The sequence below is a fragment of the Chlamydotis macqueenii genome, chromosome 13, assembly GCF_036417535.1.
Source record: "Chlamydotis macqueenii isolate bChlMac1 chromosome 13, bChlMac1.mat, whole genome shotgun sequence".
NCBI classification, from domain to species: Eukaryota; Metazoa; Chordata; class Aves; order Otidiformes; family Otididae; genus Chlamydotis; species Chlamydotis macqueenii.
Window position 1 is genome coordinate 9,783,758 of NC_141568.1, and position 17,501 is coordinate 9,801,258.

At 42.2% G+C, this 17,501-nt stretch overlaps 2 protein-coding genes across 3 annotated transcripts in view; both read left to right on the forward strand.

Annotated features, from left to right (window-relative positions):
• The window catches only part of BEAN1 (brain expressed associated with NEDD4 1), a 63,470-nt gene extending 59,710 nt beyond the window's left edge, over window positions 1-3,760 (forward strand). For both annotated transcript variants that reach the window (XM_086758449.1, XM_086758450.1), the window contains one exon: window positions 168-3,760. In XM_086758449.1, the coding sequence (XP_086614575.1) occupies window positions 168-516 (349 nt within the window). In that variant the 3' untranslated portion in view covers window positions 517-3,760. The remainder of the gene's footprint in view (window positions 1-167) is intronic.
• Window positions 3,761-7,510: 3,750 nt separating this feature from the next.
• On the forward strand, window positions 7,511-17,378 carry LOC104476320 (uncharacterized). Its single transcript, XM_086758043.1, has 3 exons — window positions 7,511-7,875; window positions 10,022-16,030; window positions 16,079-17,378. The coding sequence occupies exons 1-2, from the start codon at window positions 7,564-7,566 to the stop codon at window positions 11,525-11,527; spliced, it is 1,818 nt and encodes a 605-aa protein (XP_086614169.1). The 5' UTR covers window positions 7,511-7,563; the 3' UTR covers window positions 11,528-16,030; window positions 16,079-17,378.
• The last annotated feature ends 123 nt before the right edge of the window (window positions 17,379-17,501 follow it).

Below are 17,501 nucleotides of genomic sequence, written 5' to 3' on the forward strand. Positions count from 1 at the left end.
ATTATGCTTTCGAGTGTCTCACATGGCAGGGTAAGCAAGGATGTGGGCTGAGGAACAAAACACCAGATGATCCTTTTCTTCTCAATTTACCTGCCCCTGTTATGCTGAAAATAATGTACTGTGGCATTTTTCACAGGAATCTAATGAAACATTTTTTTTTTTTTCAGCTACGATGAATGCGTGGGGCCAGGAGCAACACAAATATATATTCCCACAGATGATCCCCCCCCATATTCTCTGACGGACCCTTGTCAAAGAAATGAAATATCTATAAACATTAGCCTGGAAGAGGAAGCAGCATCTGTGACTACAGGACAGGCTGCAAATTATGCAGTGAGACTGCAGGACTTGCAGCAGCCCATTTCATCCATCTCTCTGTCATCTCTCACTCTGGAGGCTGCTCCCCTGTACGAGACGGTGGTGTGTGAACAGAATATCCCCATCCCACTTGTTCCTATGGAAGTACTGAAAAATTCTTCCACTGACTATCAGACCTTTCTGAACCAAATCATGTGAATAAAAGTGGCTCTTTCCTTCAATTGTTCTGAAGAACTCAGATCAACAAAAAACATTTCAATGGAAGAATAAAACCTCTGAAAGTTTAACCTATTTTATATCTTTAAACAGGGATGCAATGGGATTTTATTTTTTACAGTGAATTTTGAAAGTTTACCTAAACTTCCCTCTTTGTGCTTCAAAGTATTCCATGACATCACAGCATAAAAGAGCAGCAGTGACAAGCAGTGCATCTGACCTTTTTGAAGCATTTCAAAACACATTGAGATCAGCCACTCTTAATGTAGATACATGTTATCCAGTCAACCCTACTTGTTGATTTTATGATACTTCGCATGGTTTAGAGCAGAAAGAAAAAGAAGAGTATTTTGTTGTCTTTGTAGGTGTCACTAGTACATTTCATTCAGTGTGTTGGCAACAAAGCATTTTTAAATAATTCTTTGTGTAAACATGTATTTAGACAGAGACAGAACACTGCCTGCAAAACACGACTATCAGTACCTTAGAGGACCAAAAGAAAAAGGAGGAAATTTTGATAGTCACATTTTTCCTTTGGAAAGCCTGGCCAGTACTAGGCTTTCCAGACCATTGCAAAGCCTACTGTAAGTCTTCCTCAAAAGAAACCAGCGGCAAGTGACAGAGAGGTGGCAATGGATCCCCAAACACCAATTGGCTCTACATACGGAAGCTGTACTACAGCTGTGTGTAGGCCTGGGAGCTGCATGCCCTCACGGGGACTTGATACAGGCAAGGGAAGAGCAGTGTCTGGAATCCCAGAAGATGCTTCAGGCCAAGTCCCATGCATGCTTGCATTTTCAGGCACTAATTGGTCTCCTTCTTCTGTAAGGAACCTGTAGCGTTACAAAGGACCTTGACCTCTAGTAATTGTGTTAGTGTGATGTAAATAATAGATGCTGGACTTGGCATGCACAGTAAGAACGAACCTCACTTTGTGCAGAAACTTCTTTTATTAGGTATGATCCTTTTCACTGAAATTTTGCTACCCACAAATCTAGTCTTTGTTCATAGAACTGGACTTCTCATACATTTCATACGATAAATGCATCCAAGCTGGAGATGCATGCTAGCAGGAACAGTGGAGGTAAACTGCATATGTGAGAGTTTATTCTTACATGGTACACGAGCACTCTATATCCACATAAGGACTAAACTACATCTTCAACCAGTACTAGTTAAAAGAGTTATCAGAGGCTCATGCCCACTAAATCTCTTAGAGGTATTTAAAAAAAAAAAAAAAATTTTTTTTTTACACTGATAAAATGGACTTCAGTTTACTACCCCCACTGAAGGATATGTAAAAATGAGTACAGTAAATATATAATCTTGTTTAAAAGGAAGCATCATCCAAATTATTAAAATTGCACTTAGATTTTCTGTAAATACTAAATAATTTTCAACTGTAATCATCATTCAACACTCCAAAGATTGACACAATTATAATTAATACTTAGATGGGAAGTAATTATATGGTTCTTACTGCTGTATAAATTATACCATTACTGAGTCATATGCACATGATGAGATAAGGTAAGTATGCATTTTTTGCTAAGTAGATGAGAGTAAATATGTATTTTGCTAAAATAATGGAATTCTTTTGCAGTTCAGCAAGATTTTCAGTATTCTCAGTATACTATACCCAAAACAACGAAAATTCACAATTTTGCATTGCAAAACTGCTGGCAGGCATTGCCAGAACGTAGAGTATATTTCACATTTGTGTTTTTAACAGACAGGACTTTTCCTCTATATAAAGTACTAGTGGAAACAGTTTTGTGGTATGCAAAGTATCCTGCAATAAGAGAAGCAAAACTCTACACCACCTGTTAAGGGCCAGAAATGAAAGCCAACATAGAGACATACCAGTCAGTTTTACTGGCAGGAAAATTAAAAGTGAAGGAAAGCACAGAGGTTTATTTATGCAGAATAGGACACGCTTTCATAGCTGTGTCTTCCTGCAGCTCTTGGAGACCTGCCGAGAACAGGGTAAGGCACTGGGACCAGATCCTGCTTACTTCAGGGTGCTATTGGGGGGGTGGAGGGGGAAATCTAATAAACCAATATTAGAAGGTAAATGTTTTTTGTTTTGTTTTCCCCTGAAAGTGAGTCTCTCTTACCTGTAACACGGCAAACCTGAAGGTTCTTCTGAAGATCAGCACAGGGGGCTTTTCACATCTGGCAGGCAAGCCTCTAGTCTGTTACAGATGCCTACTGCCCTGCTTGGCTTTTAATCTGTCAGAGATTTCATTACCTTCCACTGACTTTGTATCTGTGGTTTACAAAAGAAACTAATTTTAAGTAGACCTCTGATGAAAATGGGAGATTTGTATTTCACCTCATGACAGAAAGCATTACTAAGATTATAGAAAACTAATCAAAGTCTTTTTTCATTTGATAACAGTTACGCATCCTTAGCGTTGCTATCTGGATTGTATGTAGCAGCACTACATATACAAATGCAAACAGCTGTCTACGCCCTCTTCTGGTATATAACGCTTTATAAAGTCAAGTCATCTACTTATCACGCTACGCAATGTTCACAATGAGGGACTCATCCACCAAGATAATCCCGGCTTCTTTATCACACGGATATGGAAGCCAATCAAAACTTCCATACTGTAGCACTTTTCTAAGCTACCATTAAATGCATAGGTTATGTCATTCATTCTAAACAAATATCTTTAAAAAAAAAAAAAAAACTGAATTAGAAGTGGAGTATGCTACCTTCAGTGATACCTTACCACGATCACTTGCAAGAGTAGCTTAGAATTTTCTACTCTTGTTAATCTTTTTAGCTAGGTGATATCCAACAAACTTGTAGCTCTAGAGCTGCTCTAACAGCTTCTGCTGCTGCTAGTGGAACAGTGTTGAGATTTCTTGTAACGATGTAATAAGAACATGTTTTCAATTCTTGGAGGATATTTAAGATCCCAGATAAATCTCAGCAAAGTTGACAGAATGTCTTCTGATGCTCCTCTTAAGAAATTCATATCCTCCTATCAGATTTTATCCTAAACTCTCTCATAATTTTAATGCCAGTCCTAAAACAGGCTTAACACCGGCCTTTCGTTTATTACATGATTAATAGCAGAAAGAAAATTGTTTGGACATGCTGTTTCTTGCTATGTGATAACAATACTGTATTTCTATAGTCATCTCTTTTGCTTTGATTTTTAATATACTATCTTTACACAAAAATTTTAGTAAAGAACATACATGTATTCAATATAGCTTCTGTGCTTTTTATTGCATTGGTATCACTTTGGGACTACCCACAGCCTTTAGCCTCCTGTCCATCAGGCAGCTTAGCAACACTGCACTTCAGCCACTTACATTTGGATATTACATTTGTCAGAGATCACAGGAATAAGCAGCCATCGGAGCAGTCGGGTCTTTCCTGCTCAGGGGGACAACTCGGTGTGTGCCCAGCCAGGATCAGCCCAGCTCAGGAAGAGCAGGAAGGGAAGAGTCTGCAATCATGCTGCAGTGAAAATTGTTACCCTTGAAATACTCTCAGGCATTTCAAGAAACATCAGAAACCCTCACAAACACATTCAAAGCTACCTCTGAAAATTACTAAGATCAGGAGACTGGAAAGTTGCAACATACTGCTAACGAAAAAGAGGAAAAGCCAGGAACTAAGCCAATCTTCCTAGAAATATTCAAACAGATTTTTTTTTTTTTTTTAGCACAGCAAGGTGAGTAACAGTGTGTTTCCTGAACGGAAACCACATCAAACTGATCTAATTGGTCACAGAACAGTCTGACAAATCATTCCCCACCTTACTAAAGAAATACTCTATGTAAAATTATAACCACAGACTTCTGTAAATTAAAATCATAATCATCATAAAGAGCTCTATGTTAGTTTGAAAGGATGTGTCAGAATCACCAATGTCCTAATGAAAATACTGAGCGTTGCTGGATTTCAGAGCTTTGAGAGAGAATGAACCTTTTAAAATCAGCAAATTACATTAAACTAAGATAGGCAGGAGTATGGAGGAGAGCAGGAGTGGAATTTGAAGAGACAAGGAAACAGCCTGGAAAGAACCAGATGCAATTCAGTGAACACAAATACAGTTCCTGCACTTGAGAAATACAGGCTCACATTCACAAATACACAGAGCACAGAGCGATCTGTTAGACTGGAGGAGAATGTCTGAGAGTTAGACTGAGACGAATAATGAGCCAATAATGTCATACTACTAGGAAAAAAAGAAGAAAAATCAACAACAGCACCCTGTGAAACAGTCAAAATAGCTTTCTACTCACTATTGCTCTGTTAGGAAACAGAGTCCCGGCTCTACAAGTCAAGGAGGCTGACAAACCTGACTGCCTAGAGAAAAGGAACAAGAAAGTTAAAAGGCCTGGTTATTATTTTTATTGGTTTTGCATGACAGAGAATACAAGCTGTTCTCCGTTCCCATACACAAGTGAGATACTAGAATTTAGCAGAAAATGGAGAATTACTATTTTATAAATTGTAGAGAAAGAAAGACTCCATGGAATCTTTAAAAATCAAACTGACTTAGAAGTGGAGTATGCTACCTTCAGTGATACCTTACCACAACCGCTTGCAAGAGTAGCTTAGAATTTTCTACTCTTGTTAATCTTAACTAGGTGATATCCAACATCTATCAATATTGTTTCAATAACTCTCCTCTGCCTAAATCAGCACAATGGAGGGAAAAAAAAAAAAACAAAACAAAACCCCAAACACAGTCAGGTATACAGCCTGATGCAATTCACCAGCTATTGGCACTGTGTCTTTTGAACCCAAAGGAAACAGCAACAGTTTGCATGCACAGCTGGAAGTGGCGATTCCTTCCTACTGAATTCCTCTGCTCTCCTAGGACTAATGACCAGGGTTTTGCCTTGCTGTAGTCTTTAAAATATATATATTGTTGATTTTTTTTTAATTTAAATTCAAGTGACAATGAAGCAGTGAAAGAACCCTGTACAAATTAAGATTATTTTGCTCCTAGTAGGATTTTATATTTCTGCAAGAGACTGAAATCAGTAATAAACACATACATACAGAAAAGAGCAAAACTTCTTTGTAAAACATTTCAAAATCTCACTGAAGAAGGAGGAGCAAGATGGGAGACCACATAGCTCTGAGAACTAAAATTGGACTTTCAGGCACCTGGGTCTGAACTCTGCCCCATTGGCAGTGATGGGATTGCTACCCCACACACACGCCATGGAAGTGGTTAAGCCTCCCTTTTACAGAACAGGCTTTTTAAGTATTAGGACCTTCAAAACACAGAAAATAAACCCCATCCCTGGAGGCTGTACTAGAAAACTAATTCAGATAATAGCAACACAGCGATAGCTAGACAGATGAGACAACTCTGTATTTACTGTATTATGCATATATGCTTTATTGAAAAATGAAACACTCAAAAGAAACAACACCAAAGCAGGATTCCCTGTATCATTCCACTAAAATACTCCAGGCTTTAACAAATGCAACTATTCTACATGTTAACAAGAACTGCAAAGTTTAAAGAATCAAATCCCTCCTGCCCCATAGGAATGGGTATGCAGAAACACAAAATCAAACCCTCTCATTTGGGTCACTAAAGTTTTGTATATGGAAAAAAAAAGAGCCGAGGCGCCTGCACAGCCAAGCTTGTCTGTGTATGTGTGCACATATGGTAGGGGAGGAAACTCAGACCTGGCAGCAGATGGCCAGATGGCCTCATTTTAACATGTGGCGGCAGTACGGGGACTTGTCCCCCCTTCCCTCTTGGCTAGATCAGCAATTTTTACACAGCAATTATCCATACACAAATTCTACAGAAGTATCTCCTAATGACTTTCACTTGGAATGACGATCAAAAGCATATGTTTTTGGAAAGCACTCTTGCCTGGTAAGTCAGAGAGAAAACCAGTTTGTTTGCTACACCACACAGCCACTTCCCGCAAGAAAGGAACAGGATCGTGGTCCAGTAAGCTTGATATTTCCCTTAATCAGGAGAAGCCATACATTCCCAGCGGTTAACAGCGAGACAGATATTAATTTTAAAATCTATCACATAACAAAGACAATTATAATAACATAAGCTATTAAAAAACCATCAAGTCAAATTCACACTTGCAGCAAGTCAAGTCAGTGAGAACACCACTGAAGACACCAGCCCAGGCGGTCTACAACAAAACATTAAAGCAACAGGAGGCCAACACCAGCACCAATTTATGAAATCACACTGGTGCACAACATCGTAGTGGCCACAGGAAGTGACTCTAAAATTCAGATTCCAAAAATCAAGATTAGCAAAGTCACCTGGATCAAAGTCAGGTTTGTTTTCCAAGCTGCTGGACCCACCCTCCATTTCAAAACCATCCCAGAAAACTCTTCAGCCACCACAGCGGGAAACACAAGCCTCTTTCAGCTGGCCCTTACTCAAACCCAGTTCAGGAATTCAGAAGCAATATACAATTAAAAAAATAACAGAACAGGCTCAAGGAGCACGCTGCGTCACAGATGGCCTCATTTAACTCCACAGTACAGTCACCATCAGGGCAGCGTCCACCCCCACACCAGCCCCTGAGCACAGGGCCTCGCCCTCCCAGGCCCAGGAGAGCAGCCAGGGCCGCGGCGGAGGAAAGGGGCAGGAGGGGGCTCGGTAGCACCGCGCTGCCAGGGCCGCGGCGCGGGACACGGGGGCTCTCACCTCACGGCGCACGCGGAACCCGAGCCCCCACCTCACGCGCGGACGCGGGAACCTTCGCCTCGCCACCGCCACCCTCACGCGACGCCGCCACGCGCCCGTCCCGCGGCGGCGGCGGCGACGACCCGGGCGCAGCGCCCCGCGCGGCGGTCCCGCTCCCTGCGCCCTCCCGCCTTTCGCTTTCAGTTCGCCGGGGCGCCCCCCGCCCCCCATCTCCGCCCCGTGACTGACACGGCGAGACGCCACTGACCGCCCGCCGCGCCGGCGCACTGGCCAATGGCGGGCCGAGCGGCGCCGCGGCCGGGCGGGGGCAGCGCCTGCGGGCGGGCGGCCCGGCCGGTTTCGCGCCGCCATGAAGGAGCTGGCGGCGGCGGGCGAGGAGGAGGTGTTGCGGGACTACCTGGCCTACTACGCGGCCCGAGGGGCGGAGGGGCAGCTGGCGGCGTGCGACGAGGTCTCCCTGAAGGCGAGGGCGCGACGGCTGCTGGGCCCGCGGCGGCGCGGCGCCCTGGACGTGTGCAACGTGGCGGAGCGGTGCCGGCAGGCCCGCGGCGAGCGGGGCGGCAGCGTCCTCCGCGACCTGCGCAAGGCGCTGGAGGTGCTGGAGCTGCTCTGCATCAACCTGCTCCTCTCCCCGTGGCGGAAGGAGATCAGGTCATTGAAGGTAGGGGAGTTCCGCGGGGCTCGGGCGGGGGGCGCAGGCAGCCCCCGGGAGGGTTTGTCCGGCCCTCCGAGGGCTCTTCCTCGGGCCTGCGGCGCGGGAGCGAGTAGCAGCGCTCAGGAGCCCACCCTGCAGGGTTAGGGGTGCCCTGAGCGGTACGCGGGTGCTGCGAGGTGCGCGTTGGCCTTCGCAGGCCTGGTCCTCGCCGAGGCCGGGCCGTGAGGGGCCTTCCCAGGAGTGCTGAGCAGGTCAGGGATTGGGAAAGAGGGACCTTTGGTTACCGTGAGACGGTAAGAGAAGTAAAAACGGCACAGTGAAAGGTTAGACTCTCATTATTCTGAGTTCTAATTTGTCTATAAGAAGGAGATGCTTTTTAGCATTGATTATCACTTTTTCTAGCAGTTTGATGCCGAAGACCAGGTCGGCCAGTGTGTCTCTGGGCCAGTGATTTTACCACCTGTCCTAGCTCTGGTGCCTGCAGCTGGTGAAGTGGGTAGGAAAACCCCCTTGGAAAGAGGAAATGCGTTGCTTTTTGCAGCAAGGTGGTCAAGGTTACCCCACTTTCCTAGCACACTGAATGCATCCCATTGCCCAGAAGAAACAGCAATCAACACATAAAAAATCTACTTGTTTTTAAATAAAATCCCTGAGCACCCAAAATGCAAACTTATTTCTCTTCCTACTGAGGAAAAGCCATTTCTTTCCTTCTTCCTACCCTTAGGTCTCATCTATGGATTCTCAAACAGCTATTCTCCTCATTCACCTCCCTAAAACAGGGCAAAGCATACGATATTCAGGTCTACAGTTAGTGGGTTCAGCTTTTCATAGCACAAGAATCCTAGGCATCGTTAAAATAAAATTTTGAAGACCACTGTGGGTAATCTAAAGTGCAAGACAGCCTGCTGAAGGCCTGAAATAATTCTACTGCAAGGTACAAGTTGGAGAACAACAATTATGTTGTGTACATACAGCTCTGATAACAAGTTACTAGTCGTATGCAGAATACGACTTCACATATTTCCTGCCTCTTGCCCGCTCTGATGTCACCTCCCCCCCCTCAAGGTGCCTGCTTCTTACTTCCCTTCTAGAAGGAGCAGAAGCCAAGGAGTGAAAGGCACTGTTGACAACATTATCTGAGAATGGACTGAGGCTCAGTGCTGTGTTCTACTGTGGCCTTTTAGGGGTCAGTTTTGTTCTCCCCCAAGCTCGTGTTTGTGAGACTAATGCTTGAGTCTCAGCCTTAAGTAGTAGGTAAGTCAGTCTCAAGCTGGGCAGCCTGAGAATAAGCTGCCTCGATTCTGAAAGTCTTGACTTTGCATTCCTACCTCCATTCTGTTCTGACTTGCCTGGACTTTGTCATGTTTAGGTCAACATAGTCTCCCCTATCACTGCATTTCAGATAAAATCAAAAGCCACTTCCAGTTTACAGACTAGGCCTCATGCCTGGGTTAGCTCCAAAACCGAGGAAATGTTAAATGATTTTTTTAACTTGTTAGACAGCAGCAGCATTTTATTCAAGTCATGTTTTGCAGACAGTTTATGCAAAGGGAGCGTGTTTTGGCAATATTTCTGCTAGCGTAATCTCCCTTCAAAAAAGTGCTTTCAAAGAAATGGCAACTTAATTCAGGGATAGCATAGTTACAGCAGGAATCTGAACCACAGAAAAAGAAAATGTTACAGTCTTGTCACCAGTTAAGAAATAAAATTAACAGTGAGTGCATCATGTCTGTTTCTTTAGGAAACTATTAGACCTCAGTGATTTATTCTATGAATCTTTGTTTCTTTAAAAACACTTCTGTTCTTCAGTAGAGCACATAAGACTTATTGCTGAGTTTCTCTAGTTTGACTAAAAGGATTTTCTTACTCTCTTCCTTTTTGAATATTGATGCTCTTAGCCAGTATCTCAGCAGAACTTCATTGAAATTAATGTGCTATATTAAAGCTATAATGCTTGAGAGGCTGACAAAAAAAATGCTGTTAGAAAAGCCTTGCTCACTTCAATTCAAAATACAAACCTAGGATCATAGGATTTTTTAAAGATTTAAATAATTTCTGAAGTAGTTTTTTTATTTTTAGGAAGTCTTTCACACTTCCCTGCACCCCACCCCCATAGTGTTCATCCATTTTTCAATGTTGCATTCTGTTTCAGACATTCACCGGTAATTTTGTCTACTATATTCAATCTGTGCTCCCAGATGACATTGTAAAAACAGTACTGGAGAAAATAGGTTACATTGCAACAACAGCAACAGAGTTTTCACTTGTCAAAAAGAGAAACAATGAGGAAACAAAGCAGACTGCATTTGAAATATTCCTGGCAAGAATTGAGTGTGAAACCATCCTCGAAATGACAAATGAAGAAAAACATGGCAATTTGGAGAAGACCCTACAGAAGAGAACACAAATGCACCAGCATCATGGAGATAAGGACAAAGAGGATCAGACACTCGACAGTGAAGACACTGAAAATCTAGAAAATAAAGAAAACAGTGAGACATCTTTGTGCCTTGCTACTCAACAGAAGTCTTCCACTAATAGTGATATACCCTTTGAAGCTTCTGGGAATCTGAAGATCAAAGATGATGTGCCTCAGTTAGCAGTTACTCAATCCACTGACAGGCTTCAGGAGCACCAAAGGCAAGTCATTAACACCACACATTTTCCGGGCAAATGTTCAGACAGCGAGGACTTCTTAATCAAATATAGTGACATTGTCATAAGACAAACACCTATTTTCAGTGAGAATCTTTCTCCAGAAGCTTTTGAAAAAAAGCCAAGAGCCAGTCTAAGTGAAGAATGTGTTTTGGCAGTCACTGCAGAGTCAACCGCAAATGAGATGAGGACTGTGCCACTCTCACCAGGAGCAAGCGGTCCGCCAGCCTTTGCAATATTTGCTGACAGCTCTTGTGACAGCAAAAACACTTCAGAGTACAAAGCTCAAGAAGTCCCTGAAGAATCAATTGAAGCAGAAATTAATGATGCCATAAACTGTGTAGACCCAGACCCTACAGATGAACCTAATGAGCTGAAGTCTCTGCCGTACAAGGACACTGCATCTGTCCAAAACTGCAGTGACCCTAGGGAACAGGAAGTTTGTGAGCTGTCTTTAACCTTCAAAAAGCTACAAATCAAGGACACTCAGGAAGTCCTTACATATCCTGTAGAGGAAACTGGCCAACCTGAGTCAGTATCATATGCAAGTACAAGTGACAGGCATGTAAGAGAATTTATTCATTCCAAAATAAAACATACATATCTGACTAATGCTCAGATGCAGAACAGAGCAGTTGCACATATTGAGCCATCTTTAGATCTCTGCTGTACTACTGGGAATATGGAAGATTCCACTACTGCTTCTGATAGCCAGAGACTATTAATGGATACTCCTAATGCACATACAGCTTCTGAGTGCTTCAGACATCTCAGAGAGCCCCCTAACCTCACCTACATTCCACCACAAAGTATTGATGTTCGGTCTTCACACATAAGAAGGATCAGTGCACAGGGCAGAAGGAACCTCCTGCAGCCTGAATGTGACTCTTCCGAATCCAGGGAGGTAAAGCTGGAGAACTATAACTCAAACATAAATGAAATCCAGGAGCCTTATGTGATTATTGACAAAAATGACCAAGGAATGTTATGCCATCACACGTGATTCTACCAGTGCTTTATTTGTAACCTGCCTCAGTTTCTTCCTTTCACTTGTGGCCTTGATCATCTTTTCAAGGAGTTTATTAGCTTTGTCAAAACAGCTGTGGAGGGATCACCACAGCTTCTGGACAGTAAAAAAGGGAAGTAGTTGAGCAAATTTTTAATGGCCCCTTCTCATCTGGAACCTTTGGCACTGAAGCCCGAATGGTCACCTTTCTAAAGCATAGGCAACTTCCATAAATTTAAATCCATTTAATTCATTAGCCAGATTCCTTCTGGCTTTACTTAATGCCAGACAGGTTTCTTCAGTTAAGCATACTTTCACTTTTTTCCTTTGCTTTACAGAGTTATTCCAGGAGTATTCTTCCAGTATACCATGCTATACAAGGTAAATATTTCTAAACTGGAAGATTCAGTTTTATAGCTTTACAAATGCTATACTGGAGTGTACTTCCATTAACTCATTACATTCCTATGAAGCTCTGCTCTGACCTAATCTTGCTCCCATGTTCAGTTGAAAGTAAGCTTAGAAAGTTTGATAACATTAATTTAGGTTTAAAGAAGAAAACAGCCCTGTGAACACTTTTATTTTTGCATTATGAGTAACAGTTTAGCTCTTATAGAGGCAATAACCTGTATTACAGGTTTTATACCTGTCTCCACTCTGTTAGCAAAATTTTTTGTTGCTACCACCACAAGTTTCAAGAGAAGCACTGAGCATCATAATCGCTCACTGCTGCCATTTCCCTTGCCCCTGTTCCTGTCACTTAACTCTGCACCAGCTCTGGAGTTCACTCGACTTTCCTGTAAGCCAGTTCATCTCACTGAAACGAAGAGAAAAAAAAAACCACCATTTTTTGCCATTTTAGTGTCAGGGAAAAAAAATTGGATCAGAGAAAGGGTCTCAGTGAGCATTAGAGACAGGATAAGGAATATCCTGTAGGTGGGAGTGCTGTTTGAAAACTATTGTGGTGAGAAGGAAAGGGAGCAGGATGGTTAGATCAGCTGTAAGCTGGAGTCTCAGCATTGAGAACCTGTCATACACAACATATCTAGTTAAAATTAGAGACGCACACAGTCACTAGTACCATATTTCAGTGCAACCGTCACTGCTTCTTTATACACGTTACCTAGAAAGACAGTTTACTTTAATACTGCTTCAATTAACTTTTCCAGTAGCACTTCAATGCTAAGAATGTTTTCTTGTTTCATGTATAGTTAAAATAGCTGAAGTTAATTTAGTATAAATTGTTTATAACTGAATTTGAGAGATTAAAGTCTAAGAGGACCACATGGTTTACACTAGAAAAACCTCAGGAGCTAAAATGTAAAGCTCTGCATTTTGAACAACTAATTCTCAAAGTCCTGTCATCACCTGATTCCAGCAGTGTAGGAGGAATAAAACTTTGACCAAGCTAATATCAAGTGACAGGCCTGCCTTCAGCTTTGGGAGGGTGGGTGAGAAAGAGATGCTCTGAACATGTATTCACAAATGAATACTTCTGTACTGGGTCTGGCTAGGATTGAGATAACATTCTTAATAGCAGCCCCTAGGGTGGTGTGTTTGGGACTTACAGCTAAAATTGTTGATAATATACCAGTGTTTTGGCTTGTGGAGCAGTACTTGAACAGTGTCAGAGCTGTCACTTTTTCTAACTGTATCCCCACCCAGTGAGTAACTGGGAGAGGACAGAGCTGAGGCAGCTGACCTGAACTGGCCAAAGGGGTATACCATACCATGTAACATCATGCTTGGCCGTAAAACTGAGGTACTAGAAGAAGGTGATGGTGTTTTTTTATCTACCAAGGTGGCCATTGCTCAGAGACTGGCTGTTCATTGATCTGCTTGTGGGAGGTTGTAGGTTACTGCCATCGCATCACTTTGCTTTTTCACCTCCTTCTTTCCTTCACTTAAACCTCTATCCTGACCAAAAAGCTCTCTGAATTTTGCTCTTCCTATTCTCCCCTGTCCTGCTGGGGAAGAGGAGAGCAAGCAGCTGTGTAGGTGCTTAGCTGCTGGCTGGGTCAACTCACCACAACCTCATTGCTCTTCTTTCAAGTATCTGTCTGTTCTTCCTAACCTAATTTTGGTTTTTATAAGCTGTATTTTCCCCCTGTGGGGGTTATTAAAATTGTGTGGTTTAAGTCTCATATTGTGTCAATTACTCAGGAACTCTAATCGAGAACTGCAAAAACCCACTCATCACAAATGAAGATGGCTCCTAAGTATTTGAAACACTAGCACAGGTTGCCCAAAGAGGTGGTGGATGCCCCCTCCCTGGAAACATTCAAGGCCGGGCTGGACGCGGCTCTGAGCAACCTGACCTGGTTGGAGATGTCCCTGCTGTTTGCAGGGGGTTGGACTAGATGGCCTTTAAAGGTCCCTTCCAGCGCAAACCATTCTATTTAGATAACCGCCAATACTACAGGATTCGTATATTTAATATCCCATTTGTATCTTTTCTGTAGCTATATGAGGAAAAGTATTTAACAGCAACTTACACATGAAAAACCAATACGAGACTAAAGACTGCCACTTGAAAAGACACCATCTTGGGCATCTAACTCCATTAATGCCGTACTGCTGGCCTTCATTAAACTTGTCCAGTTACCATCTACTCTGAGAAACAGTCTTAAGTCTTTATTAAGCTTCCCCTCATGGGCCTGTGCACAATTACTTTCATCTTTATGGTACCTGGCATACAGGAGACATAAATCTTCACTCTGCCCCTATTTGAGCCAAGTTTTGGACCAGCATCCTCCATGTCCAGGAGCTTACAAACAACCTCACATGGGGAAAACAGAAGAGAGTCTTTCAGAAGTGAGGAAGCATAGTCTTAACTTGCTAACAGTGCACCACAGACCACAGTTCCACCAAGTCACAGGAACACTGGTGGAGGTAATAACTATTATAATTAATATTTTTTTCTGAACAATGCCCACGGAACAGTTAAAGTGCACAAAATTTCTTAAATATGAAATGGCCGTGTTCTGACAATCTATTTTGTGTTAACGTTTGAGTACCTGGATGAAGAATCTCAGATTGGCAGACTGGCCAGGACTGGTAAGTGTTCTGTCTGCCTCTGTAGGGAGAGCTACAATGCACTTAACATCTTCTGGATATTTTCATGAGTTTCTTATTGCTGCAAGAACACCTTTAACTTCTCTTCCTCTGCAAATGGTAGGGTTTTGAGGTCTTGTGCTAGAAACTACTTCTATATTTGCAAATTTCTGGGGTCTCAAGAGACAATTGCTTTACAGTTAAAGATGCTTCTGAAGAGACTAAATTTGAAAACCAGATGAAAGAAGTGTCTTATGTAATAGGTAGAAGTGGGTTTAAAATCCTAGTTGTAAATACAGTCAGACCTGAGAAGAGGAACAGACAAAAGGGACTCTAAGATTTCTGACCCCAACTGCTAGTACCTTTTTGTCGCTGTGGCTAGTTGCCACTGCAACCACTCAAGCCAGCAAGAGGGCTGCCTGCACCCCTTTCTAAACGAAGGTGATTTGTGTTTGTAAAATGTGTGCCTATCCTCTGGTGAGCTGTCAACTTTAATTGTGCTACAGCTGGTCCTGATTGTCTGTGAGTTGAATGGGGATTTACTGACTGATTGGATGTCTTTCCATCATAGAGACACAAGGCCAATTTTGTGCCCAAATTTATATGCTACACACAACCACTTTGAATGGCTCAGTTCTCCTAAGCCTTGGATTAGAGAAATTCTCTTTTGATCAGTGCAGACACAGAGCTTAGGCAGCAGACCTGGTAGCTGGGTGATACTGACTCACACAACCTCTCCCCACTGAGTGTCTTACAATAGTTGTTTTCCTCCCTTAAAATTTATATCACACATATGCCCTTGCTCTGTCTGGAGTTAAGGTTCTCAAGAAGCATAGTTTGGTTTTAGAACAAACTGTTGTTTCTAAAGCCAAGAATTAAAACCAAATTTCAGTGTTAAGACAAAAAAAAAAAAAAAAAAAAAAAACACCACCACAAAAACCGAAAACCAACCCCTCAAAAAACCAAAACCACACAACTAGAAAGCATGCAGACACTAAATGGAAAAAAAAATACAGTTTGCTTCAGAATCATAAGTGATGATCTTAAAAAACAACAATTCCCCGAGACAAAGCATACCTGAGAGGGACTGGCAAGGGCTTGTAAAGCACTGATGAAGACACATGTCTCTACAGCCATCTCACCACAAAATCTGAAACACTGATGCATTTTTTACCTTACTTATACCTAAACAGTGGGAGAAGAACTACCAGTAACCCACCACCACAGCTAAAAGGTCCCACTCATTGTAAATTAACTGTCACAGCTCTCTGAGTGAGATAGCCAGTTAAATCTCACAAGGCTCTTTTTCACAGCATTGAGTTCTAAAAAAACTGAAATTAGGATTGGGATGGAATACAGTAACATCTGCAGAGCAGCATATTCACAGTGGAAGTCCTAACAGCTCAATACTTTTTCTGGGGGATGCATGGGATGAATGTATCACTTGTTACCAGGCAGAGGGCTCTAGAGTAGAGTAGAGGATTCAACTCAAAGCCTTCTGCCATACAAGTAAGTAAAATCAAGTGGTATGTATGCTATACACAGGTAACAAACAGAGCTCCTCTATTCTGTCACTCTCCTTACTGAACCTGTGTATGTGTTCAGACAGGGATTAGTCTTGTAGGTGTCTTTACACAACACTCAGCAAAATGGTGCCCTGATCCTAGTACAGCACAATTATCGTATGCCAGCCTCTTAAAAAAAGTTAAATGATCAATTAAAAAATTCATCAGGACTAGACAGAAGGCTACATTTCTCTTATATAGGAATCAATCTACCAGCTGCTAGTTTTTGTTCTGAAACTAAACAACTAAACTCATTTTCAGAAAACAGCTTGCAATTTTCTGTCAACCTCCCCAAATGCTGAGGGGGGAAAATACACCACAATTCTCACTTGACTTAATCCTGCTTTAAAAATGCACAATGTTTACTTAAACCTCCATACACTACAGGAAGGACTGGATTCTCCAAGTCCTAAAACAGGACAGTAACTTTCTAGGAGAGCCATTATTCAGGAGAGGGACAGACACCTTCAGGTCTGAATCTTTTCATAGCAACTGATGGCAGAATACCCAGCACTTCCTACAGTCTCTGTAGGAGGAAGTGCATTGAAGAGAGATGCTGGATTTTTTCCTGATGTAGGCAGTCATTTTGTATGCTAATCAGACTGGTGAAAACAATTTTCAAGGTTTAAGACCTACAGTTTTGGACAGTCACCTCCGAAATTTTTAATCAAACAACAAAGACCTCCTAAAACATGCTTCCCATGCTAGAAGAAGTACACAAAAGGCCAGGCTAAGAGAATGCAATGTTAAATGTTTTAATTTTGCCAGTCTCTCTAACTTACGTCAAATCAATTCCTGTGCTGCTCCCAGATATTACTGATGTGCTAAGACACCTTGACTAGGACAAAGTAAACACCAAAGTCTGGAGAAGACATCTCTCTGTGCAGACTAGTATATAATAAAGAAGAGGCAATACAGAAGGAGATACCACTTTTCACACATAGTGCAGTTTAGATGTGGAACTCATTGTGACAGAAGTAATTAAATCCAGAATAGCCAAAATATGCAAAAACAGTTATGTATGGGTTCAGGCTACAAGTACAGGCCACATCCAACTTGTGGACCAAATGTTAAAAGCCAAGACAAGTGGCCTTTTGTTTATATGATCCATTCCACGGGTACTGAAGTTCAGTCTGCCTACAGAAACAGAGTACTTTCTATGGTATTTTGCAACTTGCTACCCAATCACTGCTTCTTAGACAGTCACAAAAGAAAAAAAAAAAACCAAACATATCAGACTAATGCTGATTGCCCTTTTTTCCCCTCCCCTCATCAGCTGAGAGATTTCAGGAACCAACAGCAAATAAATTCCAGGCTTAAAACCAGCTATTTATGATTACTACAGTATTTTT